This window comes from Haliotis asinina, chromosome 14, assembly GCF_037392515.1.
Source record: "Haliotis asinina isolate JCU_RB_2024 chromosome 14, JCU_Hal_asi_v2, whole genome shotgun sequence".
NCBI lineage: Eukaryota > Metazoa > Mollusca > Gastropoda > Lepetellida > Haliotidae > Haliotis > Haliotis asinina.
The window spans coordinates 18,340,198-18,361,489 of NC_090293.1; the positions used below are offsets into that span (position 1 = coordinate 18,340,198).

Sequence of the window (21,292 nt, forward strand, 5' to 3'; positions counted from 1 at the left end):
GGGAATGTGACGGCAAATTGGTACACCAACGAAGTCCTTTTGCACGTCGTATGCTTCCGATTATGGACCAACAGAGGGAGGTGTTCCAGAATGACGACGATATTTTATATACAGCCCTCGTCATGGTCCACTAACTTTATTGTCTTGACATGGCGTTCCCGATCACCAGATATAAACCCGACAGGACACCAATGGGATGAACTCGGTCGGCAATAGCGTCAACGTTAAAACACACCTGTAACTTCCACAAATGGCCATCCCATTGCAGGGAGTGTTGGGGAGAATTCTGCAAGAGTGACTTCGTAGACATAACCAGTCTGTGCCGAGACGGTGTCGAGCAGTAATTGCTACCGTTTGTGGCCGTACAAAGTACTGACTTTGTCGCCATCTTGTAAACAGAAACAATAATGGCTGCTGCTGTGTTAGCAAATTCTTTGTTTATAGACATATGAATTTTCACCTTTCTACCATTGAACGGGCATGCAATAAGTTTTCTTAGATTAACGCAATATACTTCTTCTTAAAGGTTTATGTGTTTCTTTTTAAGAGGAGGGTATCTTTTCTTTTTTCGGTTGACGTGGTAATTCATCATCCTTTAATACGTTTGAGTTTTCCAGATTACTTAGAGACAATTTACCTGTTGTGGCACGCAAACGTGCTTTTTTAATGATAACTGTATTCTCCCTGTCAATGGCAAAACACAGAGAATCTCACCCAAGTGTCTACTGATATCAAATATATCAACACGAGTTGATAAGTAACAAATATCCAAGGCTTGTCGGAGATATTTTTACCTTTATCAACGAGTGTTGATATGATTGATATCAGTAGACACGAGGGTGAGATTCTATTTATTATCCAAAATCATTCTTCATTAGTTTTCAATAAAAAATGTACGTCTCTGAACACAGTACGGCCATTAAATTTGCAGTGCATAATTTGATGTCATAGCATTGTGACGGCATCAACTTCATGACGTCATAGCATTGTAGGGCATTATACAAAATCTACCATCAAAAGGATAATCTCCAAGGAAATATCGTTTAATCTAATACAAGCGATATTTCCCGTGGAACACAGTTTTGGATGATAAAGCGATTTATCACCTCACTGAAGTCTTGAAAATGTTCTGAGCAGTAACACTGACACGGTGACGTTTCCATCGTTTAAACAGCACATCTGAAGAACATAATTCGTCATAGTTAGTGGAAATGCCGTATAGCAAATTGGATGACGAGGTTAGATTAATCGTAAATCGTTCACCAACAGTCAATGAACCGTTCACCGTGACTAAATATCTGGGATCTTAAATCCTCCACCAACAGTTTAATGGTGTCGGTTTTTCGAGGATGAAGTTCGAAAATGGCACAACACTAAGCATTCAAATGTGGCACAAAGATCGTTCGATAATTACTCTAAACATTGGTGCATTCTAGTTTTCGTTTATTCTGCAACGATACCTTTAACTTTGATACGCATCTTTACGGAAACGTAGTCGAAGCTAGGCATTATTCTCCAGGTTCATGGGCTTGTATGATGAGGGAATGGTAAGCTAGCTGGTGGAATTACGCACATGGGTCTTCTATATTATTGCATGGATTTGGGGGACAGTGTGGGCTATACATATTGATACTGACAATTTTCCAACACACTTTAAAGACGCGTCATAATACTATTTTACGTAACTGTAACAACATGGACGTAGCTCAGTCGGTTAGATGTTGGGCTAACAATCCGAAGGTCGCGGGTTCGCAGTCCGAACAAACTGGTTACCTGTCTCAGTGACATGTGACCTAAGGCTGACGACGTCCCAACGAGTAATTGTTGTGCAGAATTCTAAAGGTGCTCCTTTACATAGGAACTAAAATAACTTTTTACTATAACAAAAGTGAACTTTATTTTACTTCATATACATGGTAGAGTGAACCTTATTTGTTAAATATGCAAACATTAAACACCTCCCACTTTTTCTTATATGATATATAAAAAATATACAAGTTGTTGTCTATGCTTTGAAAACAAATCACTGTTGTCCGAATGGTAATGGTAGAAGATTTTTACTCTGATTTAAGCAAAAGTGAAAATAGAACTTGGTAACAATTCACTTGAAATCTGTGAAGAAAATAACAACAACAAAAATGAAAATCAAGAATACTATAAAGTATGGTCACCATGACAACGCCACTAGTCTGATAGTCGCTCAGATCTCACTGTGTTGTTTGTGGCTGTAAGACCCACGTCATTACGTGGTGCCGCCATTGCCTGGTGCCTGGCAACTTTGACTTCCCAGCATGCCCTGTCATTAAATTCCCGTGAGTACCTCTGTCCATTCCTGCACAGTCTAAGTATACTTAGTCTCTGTGTATTTCGTTTCACTCCACCACAGAGTCTAACAAAACCTAGTCAGGTAACCTTTGAGCAACCAATGACAGTCCAATCAAATGCGAGACGGTTAAATTTATTTAACCAATCAGACAACGGCTACTATTTAGGGATCGGAGGGACTTTCAAACTATTCAGGTCACCGATACAGGTCTCTCCACAAACACAAATCAGCATATATCACAGTTATTTGACCTGCAGTATATACGCTTTGGGGTTTCTGTTGGCACGGTTACCATTAGCTAATATTTCCACAAGATAACATCCTTGAATATTGTCAAAAAGACTATTTTCAGCGACTGTTTACTCACCGTTGTCATGGCTGTACGTACGCCGTGTGCATCACCCGGAAGCGATCGTACGCTAAATAGCATTCGGAATCGTTCGGGTACGAACCTTTTCGAGATAAAAAGTTCAAAAGGGATGTGCGAATGTGCACTTTCGCGGTTTGGTAAGCTGTGTTCTGATTTGTCAATCTCAAAGGTTACCTTACGCGACCTCACGTAAGGTTTTGTTAGACTCAGTGGTGGAGTCATCCTCGATATCTCCAGGGTATACGTTCCGATAAGTCTCCACTATACCCTGGACGCATCTACGGCTCTGCCAGATAAATTTATTACCTCCCTTTGCTGGCTCCGCCTTCTCGCAGTAGCCAATCAGCTAGGCCACCGTTACAACAGAGCTTGCCAGTGTCAACAAATGTAGCGGTCGCAACTGCGTCCCAGATTTTAGGGAAATCATACAAACAAATTGACAGGTCCGAAACTTTAACACAACATATGCAAGAACGCCGTCTAACTCTTCCAGAGAACCTCTGCATGGTTTCTGTTGCCAAGTATCAATCGGTTAGATAATTCAAAAAACGAAAGTGAGTTGAGATTGGTTCGCTCAACTTCCCAGCGTAGACACCTGACTGGATCAAAAGACAGTCAAGGGAGGTAATAACTTTATCTGGCAGAGCCGTAGATGCGTCCAGGGTATAGTGGAGACTTATCGAAACGTATACCCTGAAGATATCGAGGATGTGATGGAGTGTAACGAAAAGTACTGAGGATGAGTTTACTTAGACTGGTTCCTGCAAATCTATAGCAAGGAAGCCCTGGCTGAAACTTAGCGTCAACTATGTTCCATGTGGTCCATATCGGTGCTCCTGTACTAATGCTTAGCCTCTGAATGTACATCATCTTGATAGAAAAAACCCCAATAATTTCCATTTACATTGCAAAGGAACCTCGGTGAGTTATGGGATTTTGAGATTAATATCTTGATAGGTGCTATCATTATTAATTAAAGCTTACGCACTTAAAGTAACAAATAAAATATTATGGGGCAAGTTAATTTATTGTTCTTCCTGTGGAGATCTATCTATCTGTCTATCTATCTCTCTGCATGGTGTGGTGCACCTCCTCACCAAAATGAAAATGAACGTTAACCCTCCCACCTGAGCCATACACACAAAAGAAACAAGGAAGAACTGAGTTTCCACTTTTCTGTCTTTCTTTTTAATACTTTTATCTTTAGTAATACGTTCCTTTCAGTTCTAGAAAGTTTTGGAGGCAAAGGTGTTAATGTCAATGTCAGTGTTTCGTTCTGTAGGCATCCTCGATATCTCCAAGGTGTACGTTCCGATGAATCTCCACTATTGTGAAGACTTATCGGAACGTATGCCATGGTGGCATCGAGGATGTTCTAGGTACCTAAGCATAGTTTTATTCCTAGGCTATCATGGACGAAGGCTTACCACTGTCTGCTATCTTAAGGTAATAAAGCACTAAGATCTGTCCACTCCTTTCCAAGAACTTTTGATAATCTCGCAGCTCAGGATCTCTTCAAGTTGTTTGATTCTGTCATTCTGCCTATACTGTGTTATGGACCTGAGGTTTGGGGAACATCATATTGTAAAATTATTGAAGGCCTTCAGATTAAGATTTGCAGTCAGTTCCTCAGAGTTGACAGAAATGTAAGTAGTAGTATGGTTCCAGGGCAATATGGCAGGCTTCCATTACAATTTTATTATATGTCTAGAGCGATAAAATATTGGTGTAGGGTAATTTACTTAGAATCACATCGACTCCCATTTCAGAGATATACTCGTAATATGCTGAAATCTCCTCATGAGTAGCACTACATGGGCAACAAATGTAAACAAATACCTTATTTACTTTAGGTTTTGGGTTTGTAGGGCTCTCACTGGATGTCGGCGATAGCAATTCATTTATACAGCAGTTTTAACTTCGGCTGTCTTATAATCTCAAACAATCACGGTCTACCACTGTTCATAACCTTTCAGATTCATATACCTGTAAAAGCTTTAAGTCATTACTTCACGTAGAAAGTTACATATCATTACCATTCTCTCCCTATTTAATATCTCTTCTAGCAAAGTTCAGGTGCAGCAACAATATAATGACATACCAATGGCTGTTTGTTCTCCCTGTAAATTAAATAACATGAACTGTATTGAAGATGGATCACAGGTCCTTTTTGATCGTAATGATGCTAGAAATAGGTTTATTTTATTACTCCTTATTTCTATGATAACGTCAGCAAACATTAAATTAAATACATATAGTCAACAGTGAAGATACAAATAATCATTATAACTGTATTTTTTTAAAAATGTATGCATAAAACTAGAGCTGCAACTGTGAAAACATAAACCTGGCACTTGTGCGCTTGTTTCAGCTAATTTATTTTGCATTATGTGCCTTTAGCCTTTATACTGACTAAAATACCTGTATATATGTCAGTCTATCTGTCTGTCTCTCTGTCTGTTTCACTGGAGTTAACAATGCCATACAACACAGGTTTGGTGTTCTTTGTGGGGAAGGGAATATCTCTTGACTTCAGAGAAGATGTCATGTCGTCCCTTCTGAAGTCCATGCTGGTACTCTTCTGTTTTTGATTGGAGACATTGTCATAAGCATTGTGTAAGCACAAGTAACCTATTCTCCATCCATTCCAGAAACACTTTGTGGCCTCTTTCGTTATGATTATCTAGATTACATGTTTTATAGTCTCCGTTATTTTCAGATTTGGCTCGAAATAGAGAAGTACATGAAGGTACTCTGATTATCATATTTTTTTATATCATGCAGAAGGATCAGTCTCTCACTCTTACCTCATTTATTTTTCCGAGAGATGAAAGCAATACTGATGATTCACATGACATGCATTGACCCAAGTTTCTCAAGGTAAATCACCTGGTATCTCTGTTCTTGGTTCTTGCGTATCGTTCGCAGGTAATTGTTTTAGAGTCCCAACATCCTCACATAACACACGACTGTAATTTAATTACGTTGTACCCAAATCGGTGCGAATGTTTCCGGACACAGGTAAAGAATGCTCAGTTACCATTTATTTCTTCAACAGCCGCAAAGATTTTGTGTTTAGAGAAAAACTTCCAAATTTTGTTTCTTACTAATTCTCGTTGAAAACCCTTCATGTTCAATTCACTAAGATATAATATTGATACGCGGCGTTTGAAGTCACTTCACCGGATTATAGTAATATGTCGTAGCATTATAATAAAAACAAAACAAAACAAACAATGCTAACCACTTATGATATAATTTTTATTACTAATGTTGGATATTTAATTCAGAATCACACCCGAGTAAATAATGTAATCATCACACCACAATGTTTATAAATATCAAGACTAAATGAGTTAAAATTCAAAGACATGTCATTTTTCGTTTGGTGTAATTTTACCGCAGTGAAAACCCACGTGTTAGGGGGAACTGGTTACTTTGTGAAAGAAACGACCATCCTGGATACGTCAGAGACTCATGGTGAGCTGAGCTGTCTCTGATCACCCAGTGAGCCCGGAACGAACGTGGCCGCACGGAACTCTGGGCGTAGAATGGGCAATTTGTATGACGTCATAGACGTGTGACGTCACAATTACGATTTGCAAGTCATACTCGTCTCGAAGTCAGAGGCGAGGAAAGCGAGTTGTCCTCCACGTCTTCATTATGCCGTAAGAAAGGTAGGTAGAACGAATATGTTAACAACACAGCATTCATAATCTTTTCAGAATCGGTATAAACGTATGAATCTCTATGACGTGGTTTAGACTTATTTTCCCGGCCTGAATTCTCATTCCTGTGAACACATTTGGTAACTGAGGTTTCTTTATGTTTTAACAAAATGTTACACATCTCATCGGGCTTGTTATCATACACAGGCGACTTCAGAGGGTGTGGCGGAGTGTGATGGGGTGCGCAGCCCTCACACCCCTCATTTTTGTCCCGAAGGTGTATTTTGTGTATCCGCGCCTGTCTTAACGCGATGGGTGTTATGTGGATGCAAGTTCCCTTGGTAGAAAACAGGGCCAACTGGGCTCCCACAACCGATGGAAAGTTTTTGAAAAAGGGGAAAACAGGGGCGGTGGGGTTGTGTCGTGGTTAAAGCGCCAGGTTCGATTCCCCACATGTATACGATATGTGAAGCCCATTTCTGGTGTCCCCCGTCGTGATATTGCTGGAATATTGCTAAGAAGCGGCGTAAAATCATACTCACTCACTCGGGCAAAATATGCGAGATAAGAATACGCAAAGTCATTTGAATTACATGGGACGTTGAGTAGCCGAGCAGTGACAACGTTCGCTAGCTATGCCGAAATATCACCATTTATGGTCTTTCAGTGACATCAACAGGTTCTACATCATCGTCGGACGGCAGCGGATGCCCGCTAACACGTGCACCATGAAACCAGCTACAGGGGAGAACACAGGTATTAACTAATGATGTGTCCATAGTTAAAGTTAGCAGATTATTTAAACCTGCAACAGAATATAACTATCGTTAGAGTGAGTGAGTGTCTTTGTATTACAAAATGTCAGAATTTCTATCAGTAAACTTTCATATTGTACAAATGAGAGTCAACCTCTCCCTGAAGGTAATCCTCAATCTGGTAACAAGAACTTTCTGGCAATAAATATGTTGAAATAGATAAATCAATAAATCAATAAATCAATCAATCAATCAATCAATCACAGAAGTGGTTGCTGTTTGTTTCTTACGCCGAAATATGAATGCACTAGTCTGGACTAGACACTCAGGTGATCAACAGCATGAGACATGTGTGAACCAAGTCAGTGAGTCTGACCACCAGTGAGTCTGGACTCTTAAGACAAGCACGGGCAGCTCATATGAAGATGATGTGTCAAAACGACATTCATTGTTAAAGGCTGTTGTGTAATTCAGTGGGCTAGTGTTATAAAACGAAGATAAATCCACACATAACAAGGAACCACAGTGAAAAACGCATGCGCAGACGTAGACGCAGACGCAGGCGCACACGCACACACACGAGCAGACACGAAAGCGACATTAAATCCCTTTCGTCGCGTGTTACGTTTGAGTAAACGAGAAGTTTAAAACATTTTATTGACTTTATTTATGTAATATATATCCACAGACAACATCAAGAAAGAGGACGCCACGTCCAACGAGGATGCGAGATCTAGCAATATGCAACATGGCCGACGCCCTCTGAATGAGTATGAAGGAACAGTTCCCAGCTTCTTCAAGGACCAGAAAGGTCAGTCTCAGCTAGGAATCCTTGGTTCTGTAGATACAAAACACTGTCTAAAACTCCAGCTGAAATCAGTCAGAAGTGAGGCAGCATCCAGATGGAGAAAACACATCCTAGCGAAAGTAGACGAAGACGCTGGTGCTGCTGAGGATGGGGGTGAGGGAGGAGGAAACAGACTTGGGGAGGGTCGGGATATTGCACCTGTTGACGGAGAAAGGCTGGAAGAAGCGTCCAACAAAGGTGGTTTGGACATCCGTGTGGATGAGTACAAACTGCAAGGAAACAATCTTCTTGTTTTCGACCTGCTAATGCGTCCTCTGGCGGATCTCAGGATAGGTTCTCGGAACCGAACTGCCAGACAAAGCCAGGTGGGAAAGCTGCGTCATGATCGAATGGGACATGGGTGCGGTGTAAAGCACTGGCTTGATCGGTATCGTCATCAGTCTGACCACAGTGAGCAGGGTCAAGAAGAGCCGAATCTTCACACGGAACATCCTAAAGGTGGCGCGGTCAGAATGTTTAAAGAAAAACAGGAACGACACATTAAGAAGCCTCCTTCAAAACATAGTCAGAATAGGGGACGCTTAAGCCGAAATGTGACAAAACTAGTTTGCCCTAAAAGGGCACATGGCACGGTACGCGAAAAAGGCAAACATGAAGTTCAAGGTCAATGGCAAGTTCAAGATAATGGCAAACCAGAAATGACTCCCGGCACACACCAAACTCCAGGTCATCATCGCACATGTACCAGGAACCAGGATTTGACACGAGATCAAGGTCAAGGTCAGGGTCAAGAATGCACTTCACTACTTCTGCCAGACACTGATTCACAAGACACTGGTTGGCATCCATTGAGAAGGACAAAGGCTTATCTGACCCTTCTGTCCCTGTCAAACCTCTCTTTAGGAGAATCTGAACTGGCTGATATATCAGCCAGTGAGTCTAACGAGAGTCTAGAAGCGCACAAAGCGCCAAAGCCCAAGCTCTCCTCGCGAGAGACAAATCAAGCTGCCGGAAGAAACAGTCGCACGGTGTCTCGGGAAGAGATGTTCCGTGCAGATCACGGTCATTCCGAAGTGTGTTCCGCTACCTCCGAGGCACTTCGTCATGATGCAGCACATGACAGCCAAGCAGTCAAACCACAGATGCCAGACTCTACAGGTGTCTCTGCAGAAAGTGCACTGTTTCGAGAATCGACTCCAGCAAGCATCTTCACCGGGAGGAAGATCAATGGCTACGATTTCGGGAAGATCTTTTCAGGCGGTGCGTCTTCAGTGATCTTTAAAGTGAAAAAGGGAGGCACCACATATGCTGCCAAGGTTTTCAAACGCATTCATCCTTACGAAGAAAGGCTTCTGAAGATCTCTAAGCGTGAGTACAAAATTATGAAGACGTTAAAGCATCCTCATATCGTAAAGGTTTACGATTATTTTGTGTTCCGCCTTCACGGCGTTATCATCATGGAATACGTACAGACCACGGAACTCTGGAAATTCTTTGACAAATCCAACTGTGTCATGTCCCTACCGGCCCTTAAGAAAATTATCTGGGACATCCTCAGCGCCTTGAGACACATCCACAAACATCGTATCTCCCATATGGATGTCAAGACAAATAACATCCTCGTCGACAGAAAGGGCTGTGCGAAGATCACTGACTTCGGAGGAGCGGTGAAATTTGGCAGATTCTTCTCAAAGCGGCACGCAGTGAACTTCTTCACGCCTGACTTTGCACCTCCGGAGAAACAGTGGCAGCGTGAAAGTGGCGATGTATGTGTGGTCCACTACAAACGTTATGACATGTGGAGTTTCGGGGTGATGATGTATCACATGTACACAGGGAGGCTCCCCTACACGCTGCCAGAGGGAAAACTGTACCTCCCTGCCAAACTGTTCACTGGGGTGGTGGAGCTGCCTCCGGGGGTGAAGCAAGACGCGGACCTTCTGTCGCTGGTGAGACAGTGCATGCAAGTGGATCCGCTGGAAAGACTCACGGCTAAAGAGGCTATCGCACATCCGTTCTTTGACTCCGTGAGACGCAAAGGATTCAAGAAATAAGAACTCATGAGTATTTGTGTATATGCGTTTGTGCGTACATGCGTATGATTGCATCTATTTGAGAGTGTGAATGTGCGTGCAAGCGTGCGTGTGTGTTGAGAACCCAAGGGGGGAAAGCCTGTTTATGAACGTCTACGTAACGCCCCACACAACGTGAAATATTGCAAACAAATTTGTAATGAAAAAATAATGTTATTTCATGTCAGTAAATCAGACATAGTTTTACACTGTTCACAATTGTCAGTCCATTGATTTTGCTCAAAATGTTGATTGTTTACTTGTTTGTATTTTGGAGGTATCAGAAAAGTCCAGAGTCTGTGACAGGACTTGGTACCTTCTTGTCATACTTGTTTTTGTTTTCTAGTTGAGATTTTATATCGATTATGTAATGCTTGAGAATTGTGAATATATGTATTGCCGGCATAGATGTTATACTTCAAAACATGTTCGTGTTAGTTTGTAATTTTTATCTCTGAAACTATTAGCTATATCACGGACTTCAATAACATGTCTGAACCAGACTACTGGTTGATAAAATGAGAAGCAACTAAACCATCAATCATGAATTTGAGAATCTGTCAATCCATTTTGGAAATACCCCTCCTGGTCAGGCAGGCAGATATTTCGAACACTGCTACACGTGTATATGTGGTGGTTGTTAGTAGCAGAAAATCACTGTGGCCATTGTAAAACAAGGAAGTGTAGTGAGAGTTACCTTCCTTCACTGTTGATAAGTGGCCATGGTGTCTGATTCACTGTGTTTTCTTGTTCTCATCAAGAACGCACATTCAGCAGTCACTGTCCTCTGCAACCCCTCTATCATGTTATGTTTTACATGAAACCATTCTGGATTATCTCCCTTCAACTGTCTACTCTGATAATCAGTTTCTGTTCTCTGTGGGGATTCTTGGTTTGAATGGTTTTAGAGTGAGTGAGTTTTATGCGACTTTTAGAAATATTCAAGCTATATTCAGTACCAGAAATGGACTTCAGACATTGCACCGAAGAGTGGAAATGAACCTGGGTCTCCAGCGCAGAGAGCAAGTGCTTTATCCTCTTGGCTATTCCACAGTCCTTGAATGGGTTTGCAGCAAGAGAAGACACTGGTTCAGTTGGTCAGAGCCTTGAATAATTCCGTCAGCCGGACCGAGAGATGCAGACCATTAGTAATTATCAATAACTGGATTGTCTGATTCAGACTTGATTATTTCGAGCCTCCCATCATGGATGAAATATTCAACAACAATCAACCAGATGAATTAGTTACTGTGTTCGGCAACTTCACTCAGGAGGGTTCCTAATGCTTACTTCTGGTCTGGCAACAAAACAAACTTATGGTAAGAAATGATTTATCTAAAGTATGCCCCTGTTCACGTAGCAGTATTTGGGTCCTTGGCAGTGTGAGATAGTAATAAGACTATTTACCTTCAATCACCTCAAACCAACCATTTGTATCTTCCCCAGGGAGTTCAGAATAAAGATTCCAAACTGACCCACTGACCTGGGTTACAATTTCAGCACTTTGGATCATGCCTCTGGATACTGCCTCAGTTCACCCAGATGAAAATGGATACCAGTGATGTGGGTCATGTGACAAGTCATGTGACTATTACCTTCTAGCACCTCACAGGCAGCATGGGTTATCCATGGTAATAATGAAGTGTGACTTACATGCACTAAGAGCATGTTGCTTGGTGATGTGGATGAGCTCCTATGAAAGTATTAATAATATTTGCCTTGGTGCTCTACATCATTAAGTTCATCATATCAACACAAAACAAATGATAACAATTTAATTCCAGTCATTGAACACATTTATTCATTGTGTACATAGTCATGTATCCACAAGTCAACATCATATAGTTATATTTAGAAGAAAAGTCTAGACAGAATAAAGGCTCTGTTTCTCTGTATCAACATAACAGAGCCCGATGGGGCTCATATTAAGTTTATAACAAAATGTAACAACTTCCAAAATTTCTTTAAGATTTGACGTATTTTGAGTGAATCCAGTTACTGTCCCTGTTGGCAAATGATCACAAAAATGGTTTTGGATAGTTCGTCTGTCTGAAGACAGTATGCGAATAGTAATCACATATACAGGAAAGAAATATATGACAGGATAGAAATATATTGCAGGAATGTTATTTATCAAAGAATATCTACCTGAGGTGTGATTGTATCATTTTCATAACGACTTATCAAGTGAGTATTTAAAAGGAAAAAAGAACTAACCTGCAAACAGATACCACTAAATTTTTTCCTAAAGAGAATGCAATTTAAAATTTACTATTGTGGGTCTTGCTACAAAGAAAAGATTCTGCTTCACCTGTGGCTATCCTTGGCATCGTGTCTTGCTATGAAAAGGGCAGGTAACTCTAAACAGGCTATACTCAGAGGCAAAAGTTATTGTGACATGGAATAATTTCACTGACAATCTTGTGCATGAATTTTTTTTATGTGACCCAGAGAAAGAGTATGTAAAAACAGTAGAAGAAATTCAGTCAAGCTTTGCTCAATTTCTGTGAAATTAGGAAGCATGGCATTCAAGAATACTGACCTGTAATGTTCACTTGAAAAGGCCAGACAACCACACAGGCTTATCACTTCCACTCAACACAGTGTTGAGAAGTATTGATTGTTTTGAAAGGAGTTCCACATGCGGTGAATCAGTGAGAACAGTTTGACAGTGTTTATGCATTTACAGCATCTGTGCAAGAAGGCTACCTGAAGCATAATTCTTAACTAGAGCATCAAGGTCTAAAATGATTTTTCATCACCCACTGAACAGGTCCGGGATGAAACAGAACTGTGTGCTTCCATTGTCATCCAAATACTTCAACAAAGCTATATCACTTACCAGAAGGGTACACAAAGTACACAGTTTAGAATACCAGTTGTTTGACTTTCATATTTGTGTCATGGTGGCTGAGCAGATTAGGTGGCTGACTTTGTCTGCTGGCAATTAGGTGCTGGACTTTGAGGCTGCGGGTTCGAATCCCGGATTGGACTCTTTAAAAAAGTATTAGAATTTGTACTTTACTAAGATAGTGTAATCTCAAATATGACATATGTTAAATTCAACAGAGCTGGTGAAACTCCATCAAATTCTTCCTTGGACATGGAATGATTCTCCCCTGGACTTTCACGTTCAGTTGCCTCAATGAGGTGAAGTGCCAAACCTGCATCAATAAACAAGGTGGACTTACTCGCTACTGACTGTGTGACCTTGCTTGGAACCCATTCAATATGCCATGAAAACATTTTTCTTTCCATAAAAATTAGTGGCAGTGACAGTATAACACTGATTTAGTGTGCTGTTTGTCCATCAAAATAACTTTTGCCTTTAAGTACACTCACACTTTATCACAATTATATATATATACATATATATATATATATAAACCTTCTCACATTTTAAACCGAAAGGAAAGAAGTTTTAAAGAAACCACTATTACTTTTAATCAGAAATTATTCTTCACCAGAAAAAAGAAAAGAAATTTTTTAAAACCTAAACCTAGGGACTGAATTTTTTTTTCAATTTACACAAATTATTAAAAGCTTCCAAAGAAATTATGTTATGTAAATTATGTGTCAGAGGAACTCTTTCTAAGTGTGTATTCCTAACAACTGTCAGTATATCTTCAGGTGCATCTTTGTCGTTAAAGACAACAGAAGTGATATCTTGATTTGAGTTACAAGCAGTAATTGACCATATACGGACGGACAATACTCCACAGAAATCAAGCCGGTAAAGCAAGTGATATTAATATGAATATTTCTCGATGAAATGTCAATCTACTGAAGCACTATCATTCTACTATATTTAGCAAAATCTACCACATTCTCACTGTGTCCATACCTTGCAGCATTAAAAGTAAATCTCAAAGAACAAAAACACAGAAAGTACCAAAAAAGAATAAGGAACAAAAAGAATACCCCAAACAAAGCTCAAAAGACCATTTCACAGTACGGGACGTTATTTTACAATCACCATGCTAGTATTCTGTATTGTAACAATACCTGTAGTTTCCATTTGAAGAATTTATCATGGTGGACAAGATGACAGTGATTGGTTGTCTTGGACGTAGATCGGCCAATCACAGCAATTGATCACATCCCCCTCATCAGTAAATGAGTATGGTCTTACTCCAGTTTTAGCTATAATCCAGCAAAATGACTGCCTTGGTTTGGTGATCTGCTACGACCTTAGTGATGGCTAACAAACAGTTACCCATCCTGATGACTGAATGCCTTTTTTGTTTATTTCTGTATGTGATGTTCAAAAGACAACCTTTGTCAGGTTATACAATATATTTGTTTTTAATATATACGAGGAATAAATTTAATGTATCTATATCGCCTTAAAAAATATCATTTTTCAGAAATCATATCCTATATTAAACACACGACAAAATACCTTTGTTATGGTTTATAAAATCACATACTGAAATAGAGACACCAAACTTTATTATCTAACTATTTTCTAATGGCAAGAAGCACAAATTGTGCATGTGACATGTGGTGTATCTGAGGTAGGACACCCTAACACCTGGTGTCTGGCCTGATTTCAGATGATCAATTAAAAATACATTTGACTTAGGAGATAAATATACTACACGTTCATTTTAATTCAAATTTAGAGCTATTACAATTTCGTTATGTACCTCTGATTTTCTAACACAACACAGGACCTTGATGAAAAACTTGGCATACTAACATATATCCATGACACTATTCCAATCACCATGTATATCTGACAGCAGTTAGCCCTAAATGGTAAATCACTGTAACTCTTGTCAGACGAGGACCTTGATGACAAACTCGGCATACTAACGCTTATCCAAGACACTACTCCAAACACCATGCATATCTGACTGCAGTTAGCGCCAAAATGGTAAATCACTGTAACTCTTGTCAGACGAGGACCTTGATAACAAACTTGGCATACTAATGTATATCCAAGACACTAGACGTATCACCATGGATATCTGACAGCAGTTGGCGCCAAAATGGTAAATCTCTGCAAGTAGGTTACCTAGACACCATTCTCCACTTGGTTCTGTAATAACACAGTGTAAAACTTTACAGTCTATGTAAACTTAGTCTCAGTACCTTTTGTTACACTCCACTACTGACAGGTACACAACTACACAACAGGTAACCTGTGAGTGACCTATGACCATCCCATCGAACGCGAGAAGGCTGAACGGATTTAAACAATCAGATTAAGGCTACCGTTTAGGGTTTTGCGTGACCTAAAAAAATCGCTAGTCACTGACACTGATCCCTCAATTAACAAAAATGCAAATAAAACAAAGGTATTTGACCTGTAGTATACATGCTTTGGGCCTTCTGATGACATGGTCACCATAAGCTAATATTTGTGCCTGCAGACATTCTTGAATACTGACAAAAACGCTGTTTTCTCTGACTGTTTACTCACTGTTGTCGGTATTGCAGTGTGTTCCATGTGCATTTCTTGATAGCGATCGTAGGGAAAATAGCACTCAGAATTGTTCGGGTACAAACCTTTCCGGCATAGGAGTTCAAAAGGTATTTGTGTATGTCCACATTCGCGACTTGGTAAGCTATGTACTGATTGGTTAATTTCAAAGGTTACCTGTTGTGACCTCCTACTAGGTTTGGTTAGACTCAGTAGTGGAGTGTAAAGAAAAGTACTGAGAGTAAGTTTACTGACGGTAGAACTTTATTAATGGTACATCACTATTTGATAGTGAAAAAGAAATTCATACTTAAAGTACATTCAGAATTGTACAATGACCTCTGCTTTTAGCAGAGATCCTATGAAGAATACATGATTTTATTGGTTATTTTTACTGGTTATGGCGTTCTGATAAATATTTTCATCACAATGGAATTTTAAGGAAGACTAGTTTTGAGTTAATTGGCACTCCACACAAACTGTATTCTGTTAACTGCACCACTACACTCCATGTCTACCAAGTGAAATTTTACGTGTATAAAACACCCAATTGACATATAATTGGTACATTCTTGGGACTGTAATTCTGGACAATTGTTGCATTGTTCTCCATGAACATCATACAGACACTTACGCTACAAGTCATGCTTGAGTTTTTGAGCCAATCACCTGCTTACTGCTTAGTTATGGTAGCTGACTGAGTAGTCGAGTATTTTATGCAGAGATGCCAACCCCAAAGTGTTGCAAATAGTAGTTTCAAGGATCAAAATTAGTAGTTTGACCATAAAATTAGGAGTCAACTAAATACTTAAAATCATGATGGATTCTAAGGAAGACAATATAACACTTATCAAGAGTGAAGCCTTAATTTCACTTCTTTGCCTCTAATAACATTGAATCACGCATCCAGCACGGAAATTACCGATGTTTTGCAATTGAAAATCGATGGAAGGGAGATCACTCTAAATCTGTTTAGCTTGTGCCGTCTGCAAAATGGCGTTCGGTAAGGTAAATACGCTGTTCACTGGTCCCTCAGCGTCACACAGACACACCTCGAGGGTACATGAGCCCATGGCCCCCTTGTGACCAGCGAACAACTTATATTGTCTCTTTTTGGCAAAATGTATTTAACTGACGAAAATATATGTTATTGTCTATACATTCAAATTTTGATGAAGTTTTTTTAAATATCGTAAAATTTCTAGTGCAATCATATTGGCACAACTTGATGCTAAAGTTTATAGCAACCATGATAAAATTGTAGAGGTTGACATCTCTGGTTTATGGATAAGTTGTAACAGCGTTGAACCTTGAACCCTAATACCCCACTTGCTGTGGATCTACAATTAATGAAGTAAAGGTCGATAAATGTTACTCAATTAAATTTTTGTTTGGGGAATGTGAATTAAAACAGACTTGTCTTACCAATTTCATGTTAAGTGATTAAAAACAATGATGAAAAGTGCTACATGAATCAATCTCAAAAGAGTAATTTGAGTGAGAAATAATAACAACAAATCAAACTGACTTAAAATGGAACCTCACAAGAAGTTTCTTATGATACAGGTGATCAATGATCACAGCTGTTACCATGGTTACTGTAACTTATCAAATTGAAACAAATGTTCATTCATACATCCACACTATGACTAGGCACCCATTGCAGTATCTCCAAACCATACATGATATGTACACTCACAAAAGCACATTGTAGCTTGCACCATAGAAAACTTCGGGTTCGCATAAATTCTCCAAAACAAGACCTAAAAATTGAAATAAACAAAACAACTAGTGCTATGTACAACTTTGTTATACATATATACATCTTTCACATGTGTCATGCAATCTCAACCTATGGAATGCTGTCACACTAGCAAAAATGAAAATATATGGCAAATAATATATACATATGCTATATTGAAGTTATGAATACAACTTGACAGTCATGAAATCAATTATTAATTATTGACATCTTTGGACAACAATACACCATATTATACAACAAAACAAAGAATATTCAGATAATGTGGTATTGTGATGAGATATACCAAAGAAATAAAGATAGGGATCATGGAATACTTTTCCATGTGAAACACGTTTCATTCAACGTCTTTAAAACGGTAAACATAACAAAACTTTTGATGATCCCTAACTTTATTTGTTCATTATTCTTGCTAATGAAGTGTGGCGATGAACTCAGTGGCAGTTAACTTGTAATGGGAAGAGATTCAGAGGCGATAAGCTCGGACATGTTGCACAAGCAGCCTCAGTGCCATATGAAGTGGAACCCAATATACTCATTAGAGCTTTGACATGTACATTTTGACTCAAGCAACAGTCTTACAACCTGATTTTGAGTACACAATTTTAACGGTCAAAATATGTTCAGGCACAGTATCATTTTCTTTCCATCTTCCATGATGTGAGTTATCTCCCCTGTTAAACTGTTAAACTGGTGCATGCCTGCCAAAGCTGTACACAGACCATTAATAGTTCCTTGGGAGTCTTTGAGTGTCCAGGGCCATGTTCATTTTGGGGGTTTGTCACTACAATACTCATGAAACAATATCAAGGTTCAGCACTTGAAGCAATGCAGTTTGGGTTCAAAATAAACACTTTGACTGAATGAACTAGGATTTCTTCCAAGTTAAATGCTCTAATCAACATTCAGTGTGAGATAGTCAAAAGCCTGTTCTGAACCTACGAGCATGGGTATGGCCCATGGATCATAATCATGGCACATTTGGAACCTCTGATCCTGGTACAGGGAAGGGACACAACTCTGTACAGTGAGTGTTTTGGACCCCTGGAAGCCAAAGCACCTTGGACTTCCACAAATAAATTATCTAAACTGACTGATGCATAATATTGCTGACAGACAAAACATGTACAACTTAAATTTTAATGACATACACAAGACCAGTAAATCATGTTTGAATGATGAATATATGATAGTAAATTACATATACTGGTAGTTGATTTTCCCATTGGTGAGACAGTCAACATTTCTGCTTTCACCAAACACTGGCGTGTGGCTCTAAACTGTGAGATCAATAGTGTGTCTGTTTAAGTATGTGGACAGAAAACACCACCATACACATATTTCCTTGATAAAAGGTCTGGCCTCGAAAAGAAGCAGCAAGTCTTGCAAGTCTTGTAGCCATTACACATGAAATGTCAATCATTATATTCTCCATTACATACCATTGGTAAATTGTTCTTGGAAAAACCCATGCAGTTAGTTACTAAAGGAAATACAGTATGTTTGAGCATTATTTTGATTAACTTGACGCCTGATTGAAATAAACTAAACTGCAAACTGCAAACTAAAATATCCCCTTTCTGGTTTAACACACATTACTCTTCATTTTCACTATGTAGATTAATTCAGATGAGAAAAGAAACTGAAAGTTTCACAGTGCTCTTGAAAAATATCATATAAGATTCATTTGGCTTTTATGTAGGCTTTTCATAAGTAGGTGATAATGTTCAATTATTGTGTTGACACTGAGAGCAGATAACCACCTGAAAATCTATCGTTGTATATCTCTCTTGTTTTCTAGTTTTAAAGCATTGATGATATTCCACAAACCTATTCAGACAAGTGATACGCAAACTGATGGCTTCCTTGTGTCAAAACAGTACATTCATGACGACAATGACATATCAGTCTCAGTGAACCCCCCTGAATAGGCAAGCGAGATCTTCTACACAAATGCTGTATGTGATCTTCTTGGAACTTCCGGCAAGAAGACTTAAACCTGTGAAATTATGATTATTGGACGTTTGGGTAAATGTGCTGATGAATGGTTTGGGATCACAACCCTAAATGACTGTAAATAGAAATTTCACTACTTGATGATTAAATGGCAGTGTGGGGTGGGTTCCTGACTGGTCAAACATCAGTGATACTTGTTGGAATGTCTTCATCAGAAACCTTGACACACTCTAATGTGTCATAATAAAGCTATATGTCCGTTACCTTTGGTGTCTTCCGGCAATATCATGGCACGGACATCAGGGTGAGCAGGTGAGTTGTTTTTATGTTGCTTTCAGCAATAATCCAGCAATATCATGGTGGGAGACACCCATAACAGGCAATAAACATTGCAACCACAGGGTGAATTGAACACAGGACCCTAGGTGAGATAAGCAAACACATTAACAATTTGGCTACACTACTGATGCTTGTAAACCTTGAAACTGAGGTAACTATTTTCTCCCTTAGGCTAGACCAATTTTATTGGTTGTTTTACGGATCTGCCTGCTGTATTTTTTCAAGAATAAGAAAAAAGAAAAAATTTTCCTTGATCAAAAAATTAAATCCTAAAATTTTTCTTGGCTAAAAATGTGAACTCACAAGAAAATACTTTTAGGGTTTTTTTTACCCATATTCACGAAAATTGCCAAAAGTAAAATACTTTGAGAATTTTGAAGGAATATTGCTTTGACTGGAAATTTTATTTTTATTTTATTTCCTGCCTGCCTTTAGGTTCAGACAAAAATCAGTAAAACAAGAAATAGAATTGGTCAGGCCTTTGATAAACTACAAATGATCACACTGAGTGAGTGAGTTGGATTTGATATCACTTTTAGCATTATTCTAGCAAAATTCAAGCCAGGTGACACCAGAGACAAGCTTCCAAACTATACCATAAACAGAAGTGAACCTGGAAATTTCAAATCAAGAGGATAACTGATGTGATTGAGTGAGTTTTGTTTTGTGCCGCTATTAGCACTATTCTAGCAATGTCAACGCTGGGGGACACCTGAAAGGCGTTCACACCTTGTACCCATGTAAGTGAAGACTTTAACCACTGGGCTACCTCATCACCCCTGAATAACTATAATCTATCACTTGTACTGTTAAACGCTTTAATCCAAGACTAAATATTGCAAAATGCAAATGTTGTCAATAAATATTGGATCATTTCGAAAAAATTTCCTCCTGAGTCTTTCTTGGTTTAAATATGTAGGAAACGCATTTTCTATATTTCAGTGTTGCCATGTTACACTTCAGATGAAAACTGTAAGAGTTCCCTGATTGGCTGTGAAAAAGGGACAGATGTCCTGCTAATTTTGAAATGAATAAATATGAAATAAAAAGAGAGAAAAATCCACAATGTTTTCATTTGTTTGGGTTTTATAAACAATAAGAAACCAATTATGTTCAAACTTCATTGGTTTTCGTTTTGGTATTCATAATTTTTTTCATAGGTTCAATGAAATACAAACATACTGCAAGTTTTATCAACTTGTCATTTTAACGTAACAAACTCAAGTCCAGATAAAACAAAAACTGATAAACCCTGGTACCAATTTTCATAATGCCACTTTGAAAATATACATTGGTAAGGTTTTAACTGAAGAAATCATCACACCTGCATGTGGTATAACAACAGTTAGTGCATACATGTTGAAATTCATCAACATACATACTTTGGAACAAATGACAACTGACTTGAAGACATCTCTCATTGAAACACATTTGATATGTTGGTGCTAGATCTCTTGCTGTGGATGGGAGTGTTGGTATGGAGTTCCTAAGGGAGATAACCCTATAAGCCTAAATGCTGGATTTGAGCACCAGAGGGAGCATCCATCACTGAAGTGTTCAACAAGGGGCATCAGTGTGTTAGGGCTGGCTGATGACGGGCATCAATCATGTCTGGAAAGAGGGTTAAAATCAATCATGTCTGGAAAGAGGGTTAAAATCAATCATGTCTGGAAAGAGGGTTAAAATCAATCATGCTCAGTGAATCATTCTCTAGGTGTGTGTGATTACTAAATGTTAGTCATTTAAGGTTTGTGGTTTTTTAATTTAAATTTAAACACAAAATTTTACAGCCTGAAATGAAAATCGAT

The 21,292-nt window shown here is 39.0% G+C and overlaps 2 protein-coding genes across 3 annotated transcripts in view; one reads left to right on the plus strand and one right to left on the minus strand.

The window, feature by feature from the left end:
- The window catches only part of LOC137260975 (uncharacterized protein KIAA0930 homolog), a 225,905-nt gene that overhangs the window by 193,402 nt on the left and 11,211 nt on the right, over positions 1 to 21,292 (minus strand). Inside the window, exon 10 of one of the 2 annotated variants that reach the window (XR_010954832.1) lies at positions 13,613 to 21,095. Coding sequence is in view for 1 of the 2 variants with exons in the window: in XM_067798566.1 (XP_067654667.1) it covers positions 21,055 to 21,095 (41 nt within the window). In the remaining variant the exon portion in view is untranslated. Of the gene's footprint in view, positions 1 to 11,781; positions 21,096 to 21,292 lie in introns of those variants that run through there. The other variant, XM_067798566.1, reaches the window with a different exon arrangement.
- LOC137260683 (uncharacterized) lies at positions 7,000 to 9,981 on the plus strand. Its single transcript, XM_067798276.1, has 2 exons — positions 7,000 to 7,120; positions 7,808 to 9,981. Exons 1-2 carry the CDS (start codon positions 7,000 to 7,002, stop codon positions 9,979 to 9,981), a joined length of 2,295 nt encoding a protein of 764 aa, XP_067654377.1.

Excerpts from the sequence above, each read along its gene's own strand:
- LOC137260683 (XM_067798276.1), top strand. The coding sequence starts at position 7,000 with ATGCCGAAATATCACCATTTATGGTCTTTCAGTGACATCAACAGGTTC. Across the intron at positions 7,121-7,807 it reads AGCTACAGGGGAGAACACAG|ACAACATCAAGAAAGAGGAC; the intron begins GTATTAACTAAT and ends ATATATCCACAG.